Source organism: Alternaria incomplexa, assembly GCF_024043165.1.
Source record: "Alternaria incomplexa strain BMP 0042 chromosome Unknown scaffold_14, whole genome shotgun sequence".
Taxonomy (NCBI): Eukaryota; Fungi; Ascomycota; class Dothideomycetes; order Pleosporales; family Pleosporaceae; genus Alternaria; species Alternaria incomplexa.
In genome coordinates, this window is record NW_026249863.1 from 308,068 (window position 1) to 324,674 (window position 16,607).

The 16,607-nt window shown below is 54.8% G+C and overlaps 6 protein-coding genes across 6 annotated transcripts; 4 read left to right on the forward strand and 2 right to left on the reverse strand.

The window, feature by feature from the left end:
* Nucleotides 1-228: 228 nt before the first annotated feature.
* RPL7_2 (60S ribosomal protein L7) lies at nucleotides 229-1,139 on the forward strand (the record flags this gene model as incomplete). The annotated part of the gene is made up of 4 exons (XM_051438353.1): nucleotides 229-242; nucleotides 290-398; nucleotides 464-630; nucleotides 680-1,139. 4 exons carry the CDS (start codon nucleotides 229-231, stop codon nucleotides 1,137-1,139), a joined length of 750 nt encoding a protein of 249 aa, XP_051287663.1.
* Nucleotides 1,140-2,759: 1,620 nt separating this feature from the next.
* Nucleotides 2,760-6,308, reverse strand: J4E90_008832 (uncharacterized protein; the record flags this gene model as incomplete). The annotated part of the gene is made up of 6 exons (XM_051438354.1): nucleotides 2,760-2,828; nucleotides 2,899-3,747; nucleotides 3,821-3,873; nucleotides 3,921-4,560; nucleotides 4,745-5,975; nucleotides 6,037-6,308. 6 exons carry the CDS (start codon nucleotides 6,306-6,308, stop codon nucleotides 2,760-2,762), a joined length of 3,114 nt encoding a protein of 1,037 aa, XP_051287664.1.
* A 1,304-nt stretch (nucleotides 6,309-7,612) lies between these two features.
* Nucleotides 7,613-9,492, reverse strand: J4E90_008833 (uncharacterized protein; the record flags this gene model as incomplete). Its single annotated transcript, XM_051438355.1, has 5 exons — nucleotides 7,613-8,798; nucleotides 8,852-8,891; nucleotides 8,945-9,003; nucleotides 9,055-9,364; nucleotides 9,417-9,492. The coding sequence occupies 5 exons, from the start codon at nucleotides 9,490-9,492 to the stop codon at nucleotides 7,613-7,615; spliced, it is 1,671 nt and encodes a 556-aa protein (XP_051287665.1).
* Nucleotides 9,493-13,235: 3,743 nt separating this feature from the next.
* Nucleotides 13,236-13,691, forward strand: J4E90_008834 (uncharacterized protein; the record flags this gene model as incomplete). The annotated part of the gene is made up of 2 exons (XM_051438356.1): nucleotides 13,236-13,556; nucleotides 13,605-13,691. 2 exons carry the CDS (start codon nucleotides 13,236-13,238, stop codon nucleotides 13,689-13,691), a joined length of 408 nt encoding a protein of 135 aa, XP_051287666.1.
* A 424-nt stretch (nucleotides 13,692-14,115) lies between these two features.
* Nucleotides 14,116-15,264, forward strand: J4E90_008835 (uncharacterized protein; the record flags this gene model as incomplete). The annotated part of the gene is made up of 3 exons (XM_051438357.1): nucleotides 14,116-14,230; nucleotides 14,282-14,939; nucleotides 14,988-15,264. The coding sequence occupies 3 exons, from the start codon at nucleotides 14,116-14,118 to the stop codon at nucleotides 15,262-15,264; spliced, it is 1,050 nt and encodes a 349-aa protein (XP_051287667.1).
* A 353-nt stretch (nucleotides 15,265-15,617) lies between these two features.
* Nucleotides 15,618-16,607, forward strand: J4E90_008836 (uncharacterized protein; the record flags this gene model as incomplete). Its single annotated transcript, XM_051438358.1, has 1 exon — nucleotides 15,618-16,607. One exon carries the CDS (start codon nucleotides 15,618-15,620, stop codon nucleotides 16,605-16,607), a length of 990 nt encoding a protein of 329 aa, XP_051287668.1.

The window sequence follows — 16,607 nt, forward strand, 5'->3', positions numbered from 1 at the left end:
AGTAGGTATATGGAAAAGGCTGAAACTGCAAACCTGCCGCAGCTGTCGCAAGTTGGTAGCTCTCAGGAAAATGTCGATAGCTTCGAGAGGCGGGCCAATAGAGCGGGGCATTAGCGCTGCACTCGATCTTGGCGGCCACACTAGCGCCCGCACATGAATTTCGAACTGGGCTACCGAACTTTCTTCCTCCAGCTTCCGACAACAACAAGGATACTAACCACCAGCAAAATGGCCCGCTCATCGTGAGTATACCGCGCTCAATTCACCGCAACTCAGCTAACAAATCCAGCGTCCCCACCCAGAATGACATCGCTGTCCCCGAGTCGGTGCTCAAGAAGCAGAAGGCCCACCAGAAGACCAGCGACTCCCAGGCCGCTGAGTTGAAGAAGAAGCGTGAGGTATAACAGTCTCCCAGAACCTGCGCAAGCAGATAGGAGTTCCACAGTTGGCTAAGATTTCTTAGGCCAGCAAGCAAAAGCGCGAGGTCATCAAGGAGCGCGCCGCCAAGTACACCCAGGAGTACGCAAAGGCCCAGCGCGATGTCATCGAGGCCAAGCGTGCCGCGAAGCGTGACAACTCTCTCTTCGTTCCTGCCGAGTCCCGCCTCGCCTTCGTTGTCCGTATCAAGGGGTATGTTGCAATTTTCCACATGTGCAAAATCTTTTACTAACCCGCGCAGTATCAACAAGATCGACCCCAAGAAGCGCAAGACCCTCCAGCTCCTCCGTCTTCTCCAGATCAACAACGGTGTCTTCGTCAAGCTCACCAAGGCCACCAGCGAGATGCTGAAGATCGTCGAGCCTTTCGTTGCCTACGGATACCCCAACTTGAAGACTGTCCGCGAGCTTGTTTACAAGCGCGGTTACGGAAAGGTCAACAAGCAGCGTCTGCCGATCACCGACAACGAGCTCATCGAGGCCAACCTCGGCAAGTTCGGTATCACCTGCATTGAGGACATCATCCACGAGATCTACACCGTCGGCCCCAACTTCAAGGCCGTCTCCAACTTCCTCTGGCCCTTCAAGCTCTCTTCCCCCACTGGCGGTTTCCGTACCCGCAAGTTCAAGCACTTCATCGAGGGTGGTGACCTTGGTAACCGCGAGGAGTTCATCAACCAGCTCGTCAGGCAGATGAACTAGGCTGTTGTGCTTTTTGTTCAATGGGTGGAGTAAACGGTTAGCTTCAAAACGATACCATGAAGATCACGACTACTGGTCGCCCACTCCTCGACGGAGGATGGAGGGCAGGCCGAGCCACATGCTCTGGTTAGCTTAGACAAGTCTTCTGCACATCAGCTGAAGGAAGAATTCAAAAAGTTCATTCCAAAAAAGTCGATTCCACTTTTATCTGCTTGTAATGTGTCGATGTTGATGCCGTGCCACTAATGACTTTTGGCTCGTTGACTCAGTACCCCATGTCAAACACGTTGTCCTTCTCCGCCTTGTTCAAATCTTCCTGACTTCGGCTCTTTAAATGCCAGAGCTCCCGTAAACGATTCAGGCTCAAACGTTCGACTCGCCATTCTGATGCACTTCGTTGCTCGATCTCAGCTTTTTGTCGTGAGAGGACTCGGGCCAGTGAGAAGGGATTGGGCCCGTAGTGGACGATCATGTAGAGACACATGTTTGTTCTGGGAAACGCGTTGAGCTGTGGAGGATGGTGAAGCAGCTTTGGTAGCTTTTTGCACTGGGGTGAATGTGGTGTTTGTACGTGATGGGGTTGGATTTAGATTTGCTAGTGACGTGGCGATTGAGCAATGGTGACAATCAAACGGTGTAAACGGGAATCATGAAGTAGTAGAAATGTCAAATAGAGTGAAGTCGTGCATGTGGTACTAGGCAATGAGTGATGCTCATGCGCACATGAAAGTCTACGTGGTAAAACGGGGTGTGAGTCAAACACGCCCTTATGAGTTATGACCCTACACTACCTCATTTCAGCTCAACATACATCAAACTCTGGGATGCTCTACGAGCCCGTAACTGAGATGATATCTGGACATGATGTGGCATGACTGCGAACGGAGATGGTACCTAGGCATGGAAGGGATGCGGAAGAAACATCAAGGGATGCGAAAGGAAGGGAGGATGGAAGTGAACAAAGACCCGACTAGAAGGTTTCTTTGATACGGATAGGCGGGTTGTTTTGCAAAGCTGCAACCATCTTCATGGAGAGGGTGTGATTCCGATTGAGCGCCGTTGTGGTGGGTGGTGCGGAGTGTTGTGTGGAAGGACGGGAGTGGAGGAGAGCAGCAGGAATGAAGTCGCAGGGGCGTGGATGATCATGGGAGAAGAGCAGGTTTTAGTAACGTGGATGGGCTCTCAAGTATTCTTAGGGTAGAAGTGTGATACCCGCATGTCCCGGTGTGGTGAGTCTTTCGGTTCTCTGGTGTGCGCGCATCTTAACCTTGAAAACGCTCAGATCACTACGTACATACTAACATGAACATGAACGTGACCACAGTGGCTGACAACACAAAATTCCTCATGGATTGAAGACATCTATCATACAGCCATCCATACATTCATCGCCACTCTTCTCGTAACGGCATGGCGCCTATCGGAGACCGCCGCCTTCCGGCTTATCCAGCCTTGCCCCCACGTCCGCGACTGTGCCGCAGATGTACAGAAAGGCAGGTAAGAACAATACCCGGTATCATTTTACTCGATACCATCAAGTACAGTAAGCCGACGGGCAATGTTATTCCCGGCTCTTACATCGAGGCTGAGAGCCGATTCTCGGAACACCGACACCAAACTCTACATCCCAGTCCCGCCTGTGCCTCCTGGACCAAAGAAAAACCCGTCGAAAAGATCCAAGCCGTTGCCCTATTGGTAACTGTCAGCACGTGTACTTGCATCGTCGCAAATAGAAGCGACAGTGAGGGGGGAGACTTACATCACTCCAATCATGTGTCCCATCACCAAACCCCATTCCAAAGCCTATGCCTACATCTTGCAGCCCACCACTTCCTGCATCAGCACCATTACCGCTTGCGCCCTGCACAGGAAAGCTATCTAGGAAATCTAGATCAGAGAACCCCAGATCAGGGTAGCTGGAGGTGATATTCTGTGAGAAATTGTTGTAGGGGACTTGATTGCTGATTTGGTAAGGCGATGGCATCGATGGATTAGTAGGCGGAGACGTAGAAAAGGTATTTTGCTGGTTCGGACTAGTCATGTTTGAACTTTGGGCGAAGAAGTTATTTTGTTGCTGCTGCTGTTGGAGGTGGGGTGTGCGCAGTTGAGGAGAGATCTTTAGATCCGCTGTGAAGGGCTGCATTTGAGACTCGGATTTCATGGGTGGGGGAGGGGGTCTCATGGCATTGACTTGGTTGCTTACGCGACTGAATGACCGTTTGTCGGTCTCGTCGTCGGAGAAGAGGTCTTTGAGGTTCATGTCGAAGCGTGGCATGGGTCGACGCTGCTGCTGTTGTTGCTGTTGGCCAAAGAAGTTGGCTGTGTTTCTTGGTGCGTAACCTTGCATGTCGGTGTCTGACCTGACGTCTGCATCGGCTGCAGATGTGTATGCAGTATTCGGTGAGGTTTGTGTAGGGTACTGCTGTGCTTGCGGAAGTGACCGCAGAGCTTGCGGCCCGAAGCCGGTGGTGGACATGCACATCTGAATGGTCGCTTTGCTCATCCGATCGAATGCATCGCGGCATGCTTCTGCGGGCGGGCATTTGTCGATTAGGTCACCCAGCACGGATGTCGCGGCAAGGACGGTGAAGTCGACGTCGTCAAGAGACTGCATTGGTTAGACATGTGTGTTACACCAACAAAACGTATCCACAGTAGCACGGAAATTCGGACCGACTTACCAATAGACTGCGTACATGAACGCTGTGCCACACTGCGTAGAGGAACGATATACCTGCAAATGTCAGCACTGTGGGTACCGGTGAAGATGATGAAGCTTACCAGCCATGAAGAGATGATGTGTCGCCAAAAAGGTGTAATTGACAAGATGGACGCGGTGCAACTGTCGATACAACTTCAAAACCTTCTGGCCGGCTTCGGCTACCTTGAGAAAAACGAGATCTTCGTCTTCGCGCTCCTCAAGATTGCTCATGGAAGGACTTCCCATGTCGGAACCAGTATTGCCCAGCTCTTCCTGTAGGCCAGAGGGAACGACCAGGCTCTGTCGGTACAGCATAATCAATGCTTGCCAGTAGTTGAGCTCTAGAAACAGTGGCGAGAACTGCACGCCGGCATCAAGCTGTGTCGGCGCAGAGTCTTTCCACTCCAGTAACCGCCTGTCGATATCTACGCGCCACGCGCGGAACGACTCAAAATTGATCAGGAATGGCGAAGGCAGCTTGGTATGCATGAACTCATTGCTCTGATTGGCACCACTCGCTCTTGCCTGCTGTGCCTGCCGATGTTGTAGGACTTGCAGAATTTCAGATTGCAGTAGTCTCAACCGGAAGTAATGGTGGGCCACAATCTTGTACGTCGGCTTCTCTTGATGCACTGGCGGTTCCAGGAATCCTTCCTTGGTAATGTAGCGATCATCGAGGAGCGAAGGGAATTCGGTAGTCACAATTTGGTCTGTGATACCCTATGCAGCTGTTAGTCACGCATCGAATTTTGAGAGCACGAGACCATGTTGGAAAGTCGGTGTCGAACATCCCGATCCTCGACATGTCCCCTGGTGAAGACTGCCGCACATGCATGCGGGATCGTGACATAACCGACATGATCGGTAGTACCATACGAAAATGAAGACCCAGGAAAGTACTTACGAAAGGTCTGCCAACACACGTGCTGACCAGTCTGTCCAACGAGTAGACACACCACCACAAGCGTCTCCGTAGGTCTCTGACCCACTGTCTGCGGCCCCTCTCCTTTGCATCTATTTTCGAAGGGTTCCCGCCGCTGGCAGCCGTCGTGTTCCCGTTACCCTCAGTTTTGAAGGCCGCGGTTCCAGCAGACTGGTCTTCCGCACCCGCCCCGTCGATGCCCACGCCATCCTCGTAATGCAACCCTAGGTCCACTCCAAGACGTACAGCAACGCCCACAATGTACCACAGCCCAGGGGCAACCGGTCTCAGCAGCGCAAAGCCCGCGAGCAGTAGCACAGCTTGCAGCTCCTCCAGGCCACCGCCGAAGCCGTCGGGACGGTCCGCAGCGGGAGAGGAACCCAGGAAATTCTCTAGGTGCACAATGGCGGATGCGTGGTACTCCTCGGGCTGGTGCTGATGACCTGCAAGTCGCCGCTTCTTGCTGCTCGGCGGTGATGACCGTGATTTTGTTGGTGAGCGCCCGTGATCCGACGTCGGCGAGCCCTCAGAGTCGGAACTGCCTAGGATGATGCCAGCGCCTATGGCAAACACGATGTTGAGCATGTACGACTCTCGTGATGTGCGGTGCCGTTCACCGGAAGCGTACACGCGCTCAAACATTTCCATAAACTCGCCCCGATGCAAGATGGGGATTTGTGGGTTTGCGTGCTCAAAGTACAGCTCAACAAGCCGCGACCCAAGCTCTCGGTCTGGGAAGGGCGCCTGCCGTATGGTAGGTTTGGTCTGCAGCCCGAAGAAAGAGTCGCGCATCGAGGTGCCGCTGTCCACGACATTGCTCGTTACTTTGGCGCCCCGATTGCTGCCGCGCTCAGAGGAGGAGCCTGATACTGAGCTCTTGACGGCAGCAAACACGACGCGGGCGAAGGATATGCCGGATGTGGAGCCCAGATATCGCGGGTCACTGGCGCCTTGCACCGAGACCATTCCGATGTTGGACACGAGCTTGGTGAGCTTCTCGCGGTCGTACTTGTCGCTCTCCTCCTTGGCCTGAGCAGCCGAGGGTTTGGTATTGCCATTGCGCGGCGGCGGCGCGGCGGATATGGGTCGTGGTGTGGCGGCGCCATTGGAGGCAAAGGCCGGGTTGAAGTCGTCGGCGTCTTGGAAGGGGATCGAGTTGTCGCGCAGGAGCGACTCGAGGTAGGCGATTCTGGTTTCGCAGTAGAATACATAGCTGTAGCGCTCGTCAGTCGTAGCCGAGGCGACTGCCCATAGCTCCCCTCGTAACTGCGTACCTGCGCGGAATCTCTCGCTTGGTGATGGGGTCGTAGCCGACGCACTTGACGCCGGCCTTGTCGCAGGAGGCGCACGAGGGCAGGCGCTGGTCGCAGCGGTTCTTGCGCAGCCGGCAGCGGTTGCAGGCGCTCACATTGCGGAAGGAGCTCGACGACGACGAGGCAGGCGCGGCGGGCGAGGCAGGCTTCACCGTCGACGCGGGCGATTCTGAGGGCGAGGGCCGGTCGCCGTCATGAGACGCCTCGTCCAAGGAGCGCTTGAGGCCGCTCATCAGGGCGCATGGCAAGAAAGTCCGCAGGGTTCGGGCTAGTGAAGCTCGCGCACGTCTGGCGTCTATTCTCCGAGCTTGAACTCCCCCGCACTCTGGATCAGGACGTCAGCAACAGCGACCACTGCGGGCGGCGTGGATAGGGCTGCGGATTGCGATTGCACGGGGAAGATGTCTGCCATTCTCCCAGCGGGACGCGGTAGTCGTCGCTTGAGAGTGGATGGCTAGCTGGTCGGCTACGGGCCTTATCTCTCCAGCGGAAGATAGGCGTGGGCGGAGTGTGGGTGCGGCTGCACGTCATGCTCGCCATGTGGGCAGACGTCTACTTTGCCATGTGCTATGGGGTACGTCCAGCATCAATCTATTCAAAGTGCCGTCTTCCTCCTCTCACAATTATGTCATCGCCCAGTTACACATCCGTCCACAGGTTGACATCTATGGATGGCTGTCGTGCTGATTGCAAGCCCTCGTAGCATTACTAAACTGCCTCGGCCTCGGCAAGCCGACTTCGCGATCCTTCAACACCAAGGGACCACAAAAGGAAGCCGTTACTTTCGTCACCGCGCGCATATATCTGCCGTCCATGACCTCGTGATACCGTTTCATGGTCGAAGCAGCCATGCAAGGCGTCCGATATCCGCATGTTGGCGGTCACTGACTCGCGATCCCCGTTGCTCCACCACGTGCATGAAGCACACCGATCCAAGCACGTGTAGAAGGCAAAAGGAAGCATCCGTAACGTGCAAGGGACCACTTCGACAATGCAGATTCCCCACTACACCTGTTTTGCGACCTCCGCTTAATCTTCAAGACAGACGCATTGAACTCACCGCTGGAGGCCTGCTCCGACTCAGATCCAGCTAATGCACTCTTCACGACGTACATGGCAAAACAAAGGTCTGGTGTTTGAGAAATCATCCAAGTCATGAATTGGTGCTCGAGCACGCTAATCTAACATACAGTGTAGCAAAGAAAACTAATAACTACTGGGGTATTCTGTTCTTGAGACAAACGCCGGCTCGGGGATGACCATTGCTGGTCTCCAATACAATCGAGCTTTCCCTTCTAATAATGTTGACCCAAAAAATGCCGCCCCGGTAAATGATGTCGCTAAATTGCACCCATAATGATGCGCCGCGCGGGAGATGTAACCCTCATCTCTGCCGCGATAAAAAATGTCTCTATAATCCGAAATTATGCTGTGAAAGGAAGGGTCGCTACCAGCGCGTCGACGCCCTGCAGAGGGCTTGCGCCGCATCATGCATGTCGACGGGCGTCGTTACTGTTTTAGTCGTGATTGCGTGAATCTATTTGGAGAGGACGATCTCGATGTCGTCCGGAGTAAGAGTGATGACAGACTCTGCGTCAGAGTCAGAGTCGATGAAAGACTCCTCGTCCTGTGCGGCGAAGCTGGATCGCTTGGTCTCTGTGAGGGCGAAACCGGGGAGCCATCCAAGGAGAGCAACGGCGGCGATAGCCCACCACGCAAGACCAGACATGTGGAGCGTGGTACCAAGGCTGTCGACGGCACCCGAGATGGTGGGACCGAAGCCGCGAGAGATACTGGCAGAAGACATGGCAACGCCGTTCAACGTGCCGAGAACCTTCTTCGATGGGGATGAGTTTGCGAGGATGATAGCCAGGGACGGGTAGGAGAGCGATTGGAAGGTGACCTTGGCCATGAGCAGAACCGCAAGTCCAGGGATGCGCAAGTTTTCGGGAAGGATAGCCAGGTAAGGAGCAAGGAGGTACAAGATCGGGTAGCAAGCTAGAGTGATCCAGAAAGTACGAAGGCTGCCGAGCCTCTTGCTGACCCAAGGGAAAAGGATGACCTGTGCGAACATCTGGAGGAAACCTTGCACTGCGAGGAACGCGCCGGTCGTTTGAGTGGACCATCCGAAACCACCCTCAAAGCGGAAGGGAAGATGTTGGCTTCCCTCGGTTGGCACATGCTTGGACATGAGAATAGGTAGAAGTTGCTCGAGAGAGATGGTGTGGAAAGCAAGAACACCATAGCACACTACATTCAGGCACACTTGCTTGGTGAATGCTTGTCGGAAAGTCGGCGCTGGCTCGAACTGCTTGTCCAACTCAAATTCCGGGACCTCTGAAATGGAAGTTCGTGTGCTGCAGAGAGTAGGCGAAGTGTCGGTGCTGCGGTAGGCCTGGACGTCGTGGTCGTGGTCGCTCAACATCGAGCGCATCTCGTCAAGCGAAGCATCCTTGTCGTCAAATCTCGCATCTGCGTCGCGCTTCCACAGCTTCTGGAGAAGCCATTGCCCCGCTTCGCGGCCTCGATCCTGGTCGTATTTGCGATCCTCGTGGGTCTCTTCCAAGAACAAAATACCGACAGTCAGGCCGAGAACGACAAAGCCGGTGCAGACCAAGTTTGGAAGAAGGAACGGGTACGTTTCGAAGATGGTGTCCTGGAAAAACGGCATTACGTTAGCGGGACGAGCGAGCAAGCCGCCAAGCGCTCCGCCAATGATGGTGCTACAAAAAGCGGTCAGCCTGTGGACGAGTCGGGCTGCTGGGAAATATCTTACCCAAGGCACCAGACAAAGGGCATGATGGAATAAGCGCGCGCTATGCAAAGTCAGTCGTGCGCGGCGTATAATTAGAGTTATGGTAAAACTCACGCTGATGTCGCTCGTCCGTAACAAGCTCTGCGACAGTGGTCTGGAGAACGCCGATGTTCCTGCATATTCGGTTAGCGAGGCTCAGACGCTAGATCGAACTATGACCTCACCCGTTAAGCAAACCCCCGAGAGCCCGCGCAATCAACGCCATTGGTAGGCTCTGGGAAAAGCCGAAGAGCAACATGCTCAGCCCCGTACCAAAAAGACCTCCAAGTAGGACCTTCTTCCGTCCTACCCGATCACTGAGTCGGCCCCAGAAAATGCCGCTGATGCATTCCATGAATGCGAACGAGGATGTGACCATGCCGGTGTACATGGAAATTTGGGCGGTGGAATGTCCGGTCATGAATGATTCGACCATGAAGTATGCGTAGGGAAATATCGACATGAATGCGATTGGTTCGCATATCCGGCACAACGCTACCATCGTTAGCGACTGTCGTGTGTTGCTACATCATGGCATGCTGCTCACCAAGTACGGCCATCTGTCGGGTTGGGAAAGGTGTTATATCGCTGCCCGCGGCAGCTGCCACGCCATACCGAGCCATGTTGATAGTATCGAAGTCGAATGTAAGGTGGTGTGCAGGTGTAGAGGTCGAGGTCGTCGAAGAAGAATGTCAAATACTATGACAGCAGATGGTGAATGTCAAAGTGAAGTGGGAGTCGGCTGTGACAAATAAGACATGTGCGAGTTTGCGACAGATTAGTACCTCCAGGGCTCAGAGGTCAGAGTCAGTTTGCAAAGGACGCGAGCGTCACAAGGTATATAAGGAGCAGCAAGATTTAAGTGGCGTCCTCAAAACGGATAGACCGCTGGGATGAGCAAGGATTGTGGCGGCGGGGAAGAAACGGAGAACAAGCGGTGATGGCAGTGGGTATGGATACGTAGTGTGGGCGGATAGGGACAGCGGAGGGACCAGCGAATGTAAAATGAGTAGCGGATCCGTGATGCCATCGTTGCTACGAAACAGCCCACCGTCTGTCGATAAGCGACCGGAAAATGCAGTGCTGGCAGCCGAGCTGTACCTAGCTCTGTTTTTTGTGACTCCATGTCACCGGACGGGCTCTGTGTGAGCATGCGAGAGCGAATGCAGGCCCCTGAAAGTGGGCCAGGGCTGGGCTGGGGAAGCTTTCTGCTCATTGAACAAACCGGTCCGGGTTGGACGGAATCCACGACATTGGACGAGCTAGAAGGAACCGAGTAAGGCGGACCAGGGAGAGTTGCAAGAGCGTTGGACGTGGCTCGTAAGAGGAACAGGATCAACAGAGCAACCCGACTCCCCGGGACCCAAATCCTCGGCGCTAGAGATGCCCGCATGCCTCTACCGACATTCACAGGCACTAGCGCTCTGAGTCGCGCCACAGCAGGGGAGACCCTGTCGCTCTGTGAACGACATGGCAACATGCCGGCGACTTGCGGCTTGCTTTCCTTCCCTAAACGGACATCGCGGCTCAGCGGCCGATGCCCCGCCAGCAAATAGGACGTCGTGCCGCCAATGGTGTAGAACACAAGGCGATGCTAATTTTCGCAGCGCCCAGTTCAGGGGCACCAGGACACCAAGCCGCGGTCAGACTTTTGACGTGAGGCGAGTCAGAAGATTCGCCGCAGAATTTCGAGAAGCAGCTTGGGCCATGCAGCTGGGGCCCTCGTTGTCATTGATGATGAGCGTCTGTCATGGCATCATACCTTGCTGCTTGATTGCTCCGACAAACCCCCAAAAAATAGCGGTGTACTCCATGCCTATTCGGCAGATGCACACCAACCGGTCACGCGGCAATGCGCATTAGACAACGTCGCTTTGTTGCAATGCCTGGCGATCCGGGTGGTCGTCAGCGCCACAAGGCACGAGTCGCGGCGCTTGAATGGCCGAGGAGGACGACGCAGCGCGTTTCGTATCCCTCAGATCGCAACCTGGCACTAGGCGTGCGGCGATTTCATTTGCTGCCCCAGGTATCATTTCTCTGCCCCCCTGTCCGGTCAGCGTGGTTTCGAAGCTTCCCACGCCTGCGCATTGGGCCCAACCGGGTCGCAGGACGTGGCTTGCTGCTTGCATCTGTCATTGCTGGTCACACATCGTGATTGCATTCTCATCAGTCATCAAGGCATCATAACCCTAGGACCCCCATCAGCTGACGAGGCTCTGCGCCCTTCTGCGGCGACGTAGCATCTGTACTGCTGCCCATTTCAGACCGCTTGATTAGGTTTTGCCAGCACTCCCATTTCCGGTGGGCCCCGGACATGCTTCCGTCATGTGCTGTAAGTGAGCTGTCGCGGTATACCAGCGATCTCTGCTTGCTGGTGCAAAGGTGTCCAGGGCACAACGGCTGTTTCGACGCAACCTGGCCTAAGCGGTCATGGCGGTGTGGATATGTAAGGCTGGCCTGCAGATTTCCACGCGAGGACAGGGTTCGCTTTGAGATGGAAGCGTCTGAGACAGCCACCGCCTTTTTTAGCGCCTTTAGGTTTACGCCCCCTGGCCCTCTCATTGCTCTACTGGAATCCTCCGAGAATGACACCATGCTTCTTTGCCCTTAGGCAATAGCATAACTCATAGCGTCGTGCCGCGACGAAGATGACAGCAGATGCAGGCGGCGTGGGTTGGAGAGGTTTCGGAGGATTGGGGTGTTCACGCGCTTGTCGGCACGAGTGTACAAAAACGAAAAGCCAGCCTTGAAACCGGCAGCGTGGGTCGATCGGAATGATGCTGCCCGATCATTCTGCATCAGGTAGATGCTCGATGTGGCGCCGACTCTACGTGCGAGGCTTTGTCTGCCTTCTTTTGCCCTCGGTTGCGACGACGTGTAATACCATCGCCTTAGGCTACCAATAGTGGGCTGACTGGAGCCAGCGCATTTCGACCCGAGCCTTGTACGACGTGGTCATCAATCATCGCCATTGCGGCACAGCGTCTCGAAATAAGCGTAGGAGGGCGAAAGTTGATTATCCTGATGCTGGTGTATAGGCTGGCTCGGCAAGCGCAAAGCGGGATGGCTAACCTCACATCCCGACACAGGCGTTTCGAGACGATGTAGGTGTGTGTGAGCCAGTTCTGCTCTGACTCGCCAGTCTCAACGGCGCATGCGGTCATGCACCCTCCATGGTATTCTGACGTGAGTCCGGTGGTGTGCGTTCAGCCGGACCGTTGCGAGTCTGCCGGCACAGATACTCGGTCTCAGCATGCAGACAGAGCCTTGTCCCAGGGCCGCACATGACGTCCCGAGCATGTCTGACATAGATAGACGACGGGGATGGAGCGGCAGCCCGGCATCGGGCGGGTGAGGAAGATGCATGCAGTGTTACCGCGAATATATCCAAAGGTGGTGTAGGGATGGTGTTCGACAGGGCGTTGCATCCGCCGAATAATCAGCTCAACCTCATCAAACACCACTCGCGAACTGCCACGTTGATGAGCTGCCCAGATCCCACACGATGCTACCATGCGCGCATCTCCTTTCGCGACCCGGTGAGATACAGAAGGGTGTTGGTGGTGTTGCACGCTCAACGAATGGCAGGCGGGGGAGCGCGTTAGACCCAAGCAGGTGAGAACGCAGATCGGCTAGCACTAGCGTCGAACGCGCTTCGGCTCTCTGTCGCAGGCGCCGTGCTTGCAGATGCCGAACAACCTACAACCATCATCGTTGCGCTCGAGATGCCGTTGTCCGTCTCTGCGTCGGCTCTCCCGTCGTTTCGGAAGCAGCATCTTCTCGTCGAGTTGTGAGTCGAGGCACACGGCTAGCAGCGGCGCTTCCTAACTCTGCACAGCACCCGTCTGCGCTATGCACAGCTGGATGGCGTTTTCTTGAGCATCACGCCCGGCGACCCAACACTGTGGGTAGGTGTAATATTCGTGCGAAAAGGTAGGCTGTTTTATAGGGCTACGCCACGGTGTTGCGTTCCTTGCGACGTTATTCACGTTTGACAGGACCATATGCGCCTGCAGTCTTACGCTTCCAAATCTCCTTCCCACCCAGCTATCCTACTATACCCCCCCTCGTGACCTTTTCTACCGATGTCTTTCACCCGCTGCTCACGCCACTTACCACGTATACTTACACGACTGGCTCCGCCGACACGGATACCGTCAGTGCCACGGATGAGGAACGGCTGCCACCAGGAGGCTTCAGTCTCCGGCACGGCTTCCCGCACTGGTTCGGCAGAGCTCGAAGATCTGTACCGAATTCTCGCGATGTCAGTGGATCTTCAAATGCTTTTCCCGCGCGACCCGACTCCAACGTCGTATCTGGCGTCCTCGGGGCTTCTCAGTCTACTGCGGAGTACTCCATTGTGCGCATGCTAGAGTACATCCGCTCAACCTTTAGTGAGGAGTCAATATTGGACTCACTTCCGCTAGAGGCTGCTGCGAACCCAGGCGCGTATCATGCGTGGCGAGCGCACCGCGCGCCGATATTGCAATCGCAACAGTCAGACCGAGCAACTCCAAGTCCCGACCCTTCCACAACGGACAAGTCAGAAGGTTCATCTGCATTAGGACGTAATCGCCGACCTGGAGAGTGGAACTGGGAGGGGGTCTGGGAGGAACGTGTAAGAAAAGCAGTCAAGGCTAGTATATCGGAATCAGTCCTGTTCGGCGCTGGCGCTGGAGAAGACATTGTAGGTCACAGCCACATCTGACTAAGCCACTGCTTACTCATGTGATAGATTCGCTTTCGCGAGGCGGACGATGAGATGCACGAGAAGATGAAGAGGCATTTAGAAGTAGCTGCCGCACAACTGGGCGAGGCATAATCGGTGGACTGGTTGGATTACAGTCGGCATCAAATATCTGGTAGAAGCTATGCGTTGCCCTTCAGAAGCTAAGCATGAACTCGAACACGTCTTCGTGGAAGTTCTTGATACGATTGTCTTTTTTCAGAAGTAGGAAGGAGTATGGTAGCTTTGTTGACGTGCCCACCTGGCACCTTCCCGGCTTGTAGCAGTGCCTCCCACCTTTAAACCTCACCTCACCGTTGGACTTCCAACCTCCGTTCGCACATCCACTCTACATCTCAACTTGGGCATTGCCTACTCTTCTTATCTATCTCCCAGATTCCGTTTGCCATCTGACGTCACTGTTGATAGCAAGACCACGCGTTCTCAAGAAAGTCAAGGTGAACGAGAGCGCGCCGCGGTGACTGGGCTTTTATTTGTGCCTAATTGGGACGCGTCCGTAATGATCACAACAACAACAGCTGGCAGCGTCTTTCTCGACCGCGCGCCTCTCTGCCCATCTCCCCTCCACATCCAGAAGAAATCGCGAAAAGCTACTTTTCGAAGGCGAATATTCCGTAAGTCAACTCCTACCTATTGCGACGATCAGTACGTGTTTGGTCCGCTAGACGACATCATCGACGAGATCAAGAGCGATATCTGGGAGTCACCACCCGACTACAGCTTCAACTCATCCGTCTTTGATTGGGCGCAACCGCTCAGGGCACCTTTGGCGTGGACCGTAACACCTCTGCCTGTTAGTCGCGCTCCGAGCGACCAACCTCTGACGATACGCAAGAACAGAAACAGCCGGTCCTCAGCCTCAGGATCCAGCTTTGGAGATCAGATGGCGTTCTCGCGCAAGAACAGCCATATCGAGCCCGAAAACGGCGACCCAGTACGTTCTATGCCTACCACTGCATTGACCCCTTGGCCGTTGATCGATGTGGCGTCCAACGAGCCTGCGCACCCTCTCTTTGTCGCCGATAGCGCTGAACACATGAACGCGCAACAGGCTCTTGAGAAGGCGATTAGCAACACTGAAGGTAGCAACGAACCCCTGAAGCGGCGCATGTCGTCAAAGCTTCGATCGTTCACCAGTGGTCTACCTCTCTTACGTCGTCACAACACTGGAGAGACTAGCGCTGGTATTAGCGGTTCGCCGAGTGCAACGTCGCCAACAGCAGCTACAGCGCTTGCGGCTCACGATGAGGCTGGAGAAGGCTCAGAAATCAAGCGTCCGGACGACCAAGCTGTCGAGGCCTACCTGCTGAGCAACGCCCGCAAGTAAGTCATTACCTGCGAACCTATGCAACAGCCACTAACAGAATCCAGCGGAGACGAGTTCACCTCCCTCATGGGATGCATCTCGAAGCGCATTCCTTCCCCGACTGACTTTGATCATGAGGCTTCGGAGGCACAGGTGTCAGACTTGACCTCACACTTGCCGACAACCCTGCGCGCAGCGGTTAGACTGTTCCCTGAGGTCAAGCTTCTCACAGAGGATTACCAAGACATCGGCGTTGCTATCGAAATTGAGGGTGTACTGCACAACCGAAAGCCTCTGCCCGACACCGGTATTGATGTGATCTTCGTGGTAGACAACGGGTAAGTGCCTGCGTGGTGGGATCGACGATGCTAGCTGACATAATGTACAGCTACTATGTGACTTCGGCTTGTCTCGAGAGGTCACTAGATGCGGTTAATGGAGCCCTGGTAAGCCACCATCGCTGATGTTGCTCAGAAGCAATCTGCTCACTTTTTTAGTATCATCTTGGCCCTAAAGATCGACTGGCGCTGTACACTACTCACTGTACCCACCTTGATGTCACCGGAAACAGGCCAGAGGTGATTTATCCAATTCGACCCGTCTGTGCGGATGTCGATGAGATCTTCCGGGATTTGACGTCTAGAATCGCGCATTCTGGCTCACAACTCTGGCATCCGCCTCGTCCAAACCCCACCATGGGTGATGTCATTCTTGGCATCGCCGGATCAATGGCGGGCGAGCACCTCAAGGCTGGTCGAACTCATGTCATCGTACTGTCTCCTGCGGCTCATGTCTTGCACAAGGTATCGAAATCCTTCCCGGATATCTACATTCACCGCATCAATCCTGCGTTCCTCCCGTATCGCCGCGAACCAGAGTTTCAGGATACCATCTGTCTTAAAGACTGCTGCAAGAACGTTTTCGCTAGCAACTGGTCCAAGTACCAATCCACGTCCGGTCGCATCAAGCGCATCTTGAAGAATGCCCGCTCTGAGCAACCCGTTGGGGAACTGCTTGACTCGAAGGTCGAAATTCGGACCAAGGCAGGTTGCGAGATTCTCGTTGAGTCTGGAAGCAAAGAGATTCGTCGACTGTTTCCGGGACAAGTGCACACCCTCTTCGTCTGGATTCGCATCAATAAGGCTGAGACTCAGGGCGTCAACCTCAATTCAGACAACCCCATTCTCAACTCATGTCTTGACGCCAATGGGCTGAGGCAGGAGCTGCAGAACTGTGTTCGTGTAGGTGCCACCAAAGTAAACCCGCTTGACGTGCAGCTACTGCATCGCAGCTCACTCCACCCCACGCGATCTTGGATGTATACGGAGGCTCAGCTCATCTTCACTCGCGAGCTTGGTGGGCTGGCACCTCTCCTGGACACATCCATGGAGTTTTACAAGCGTCAGCTTTTCTGCAACCTTTCTCGAGTGTCGGCAAACGAGGCCAAAGCCGTGGCTGAAGCAACTCTGGACACTCTCCCCAAGAATCATGAACAAGCAAAGATGCTACTGGAGCGCATGTCGCAGGAGATCGAGCTTCACTTGGCGATCCGTAGGTATGAGAAGGAATACCGACAGAGGCTCCCGCTGTGCCCCGGTCCCACCGACGTCGAAGCATCTCACAAGTGGCTTCACGAGCTCTGGGCTCGTAGGAGGAACAAGCGCAGCGGCTCAGATGTGGCCTGA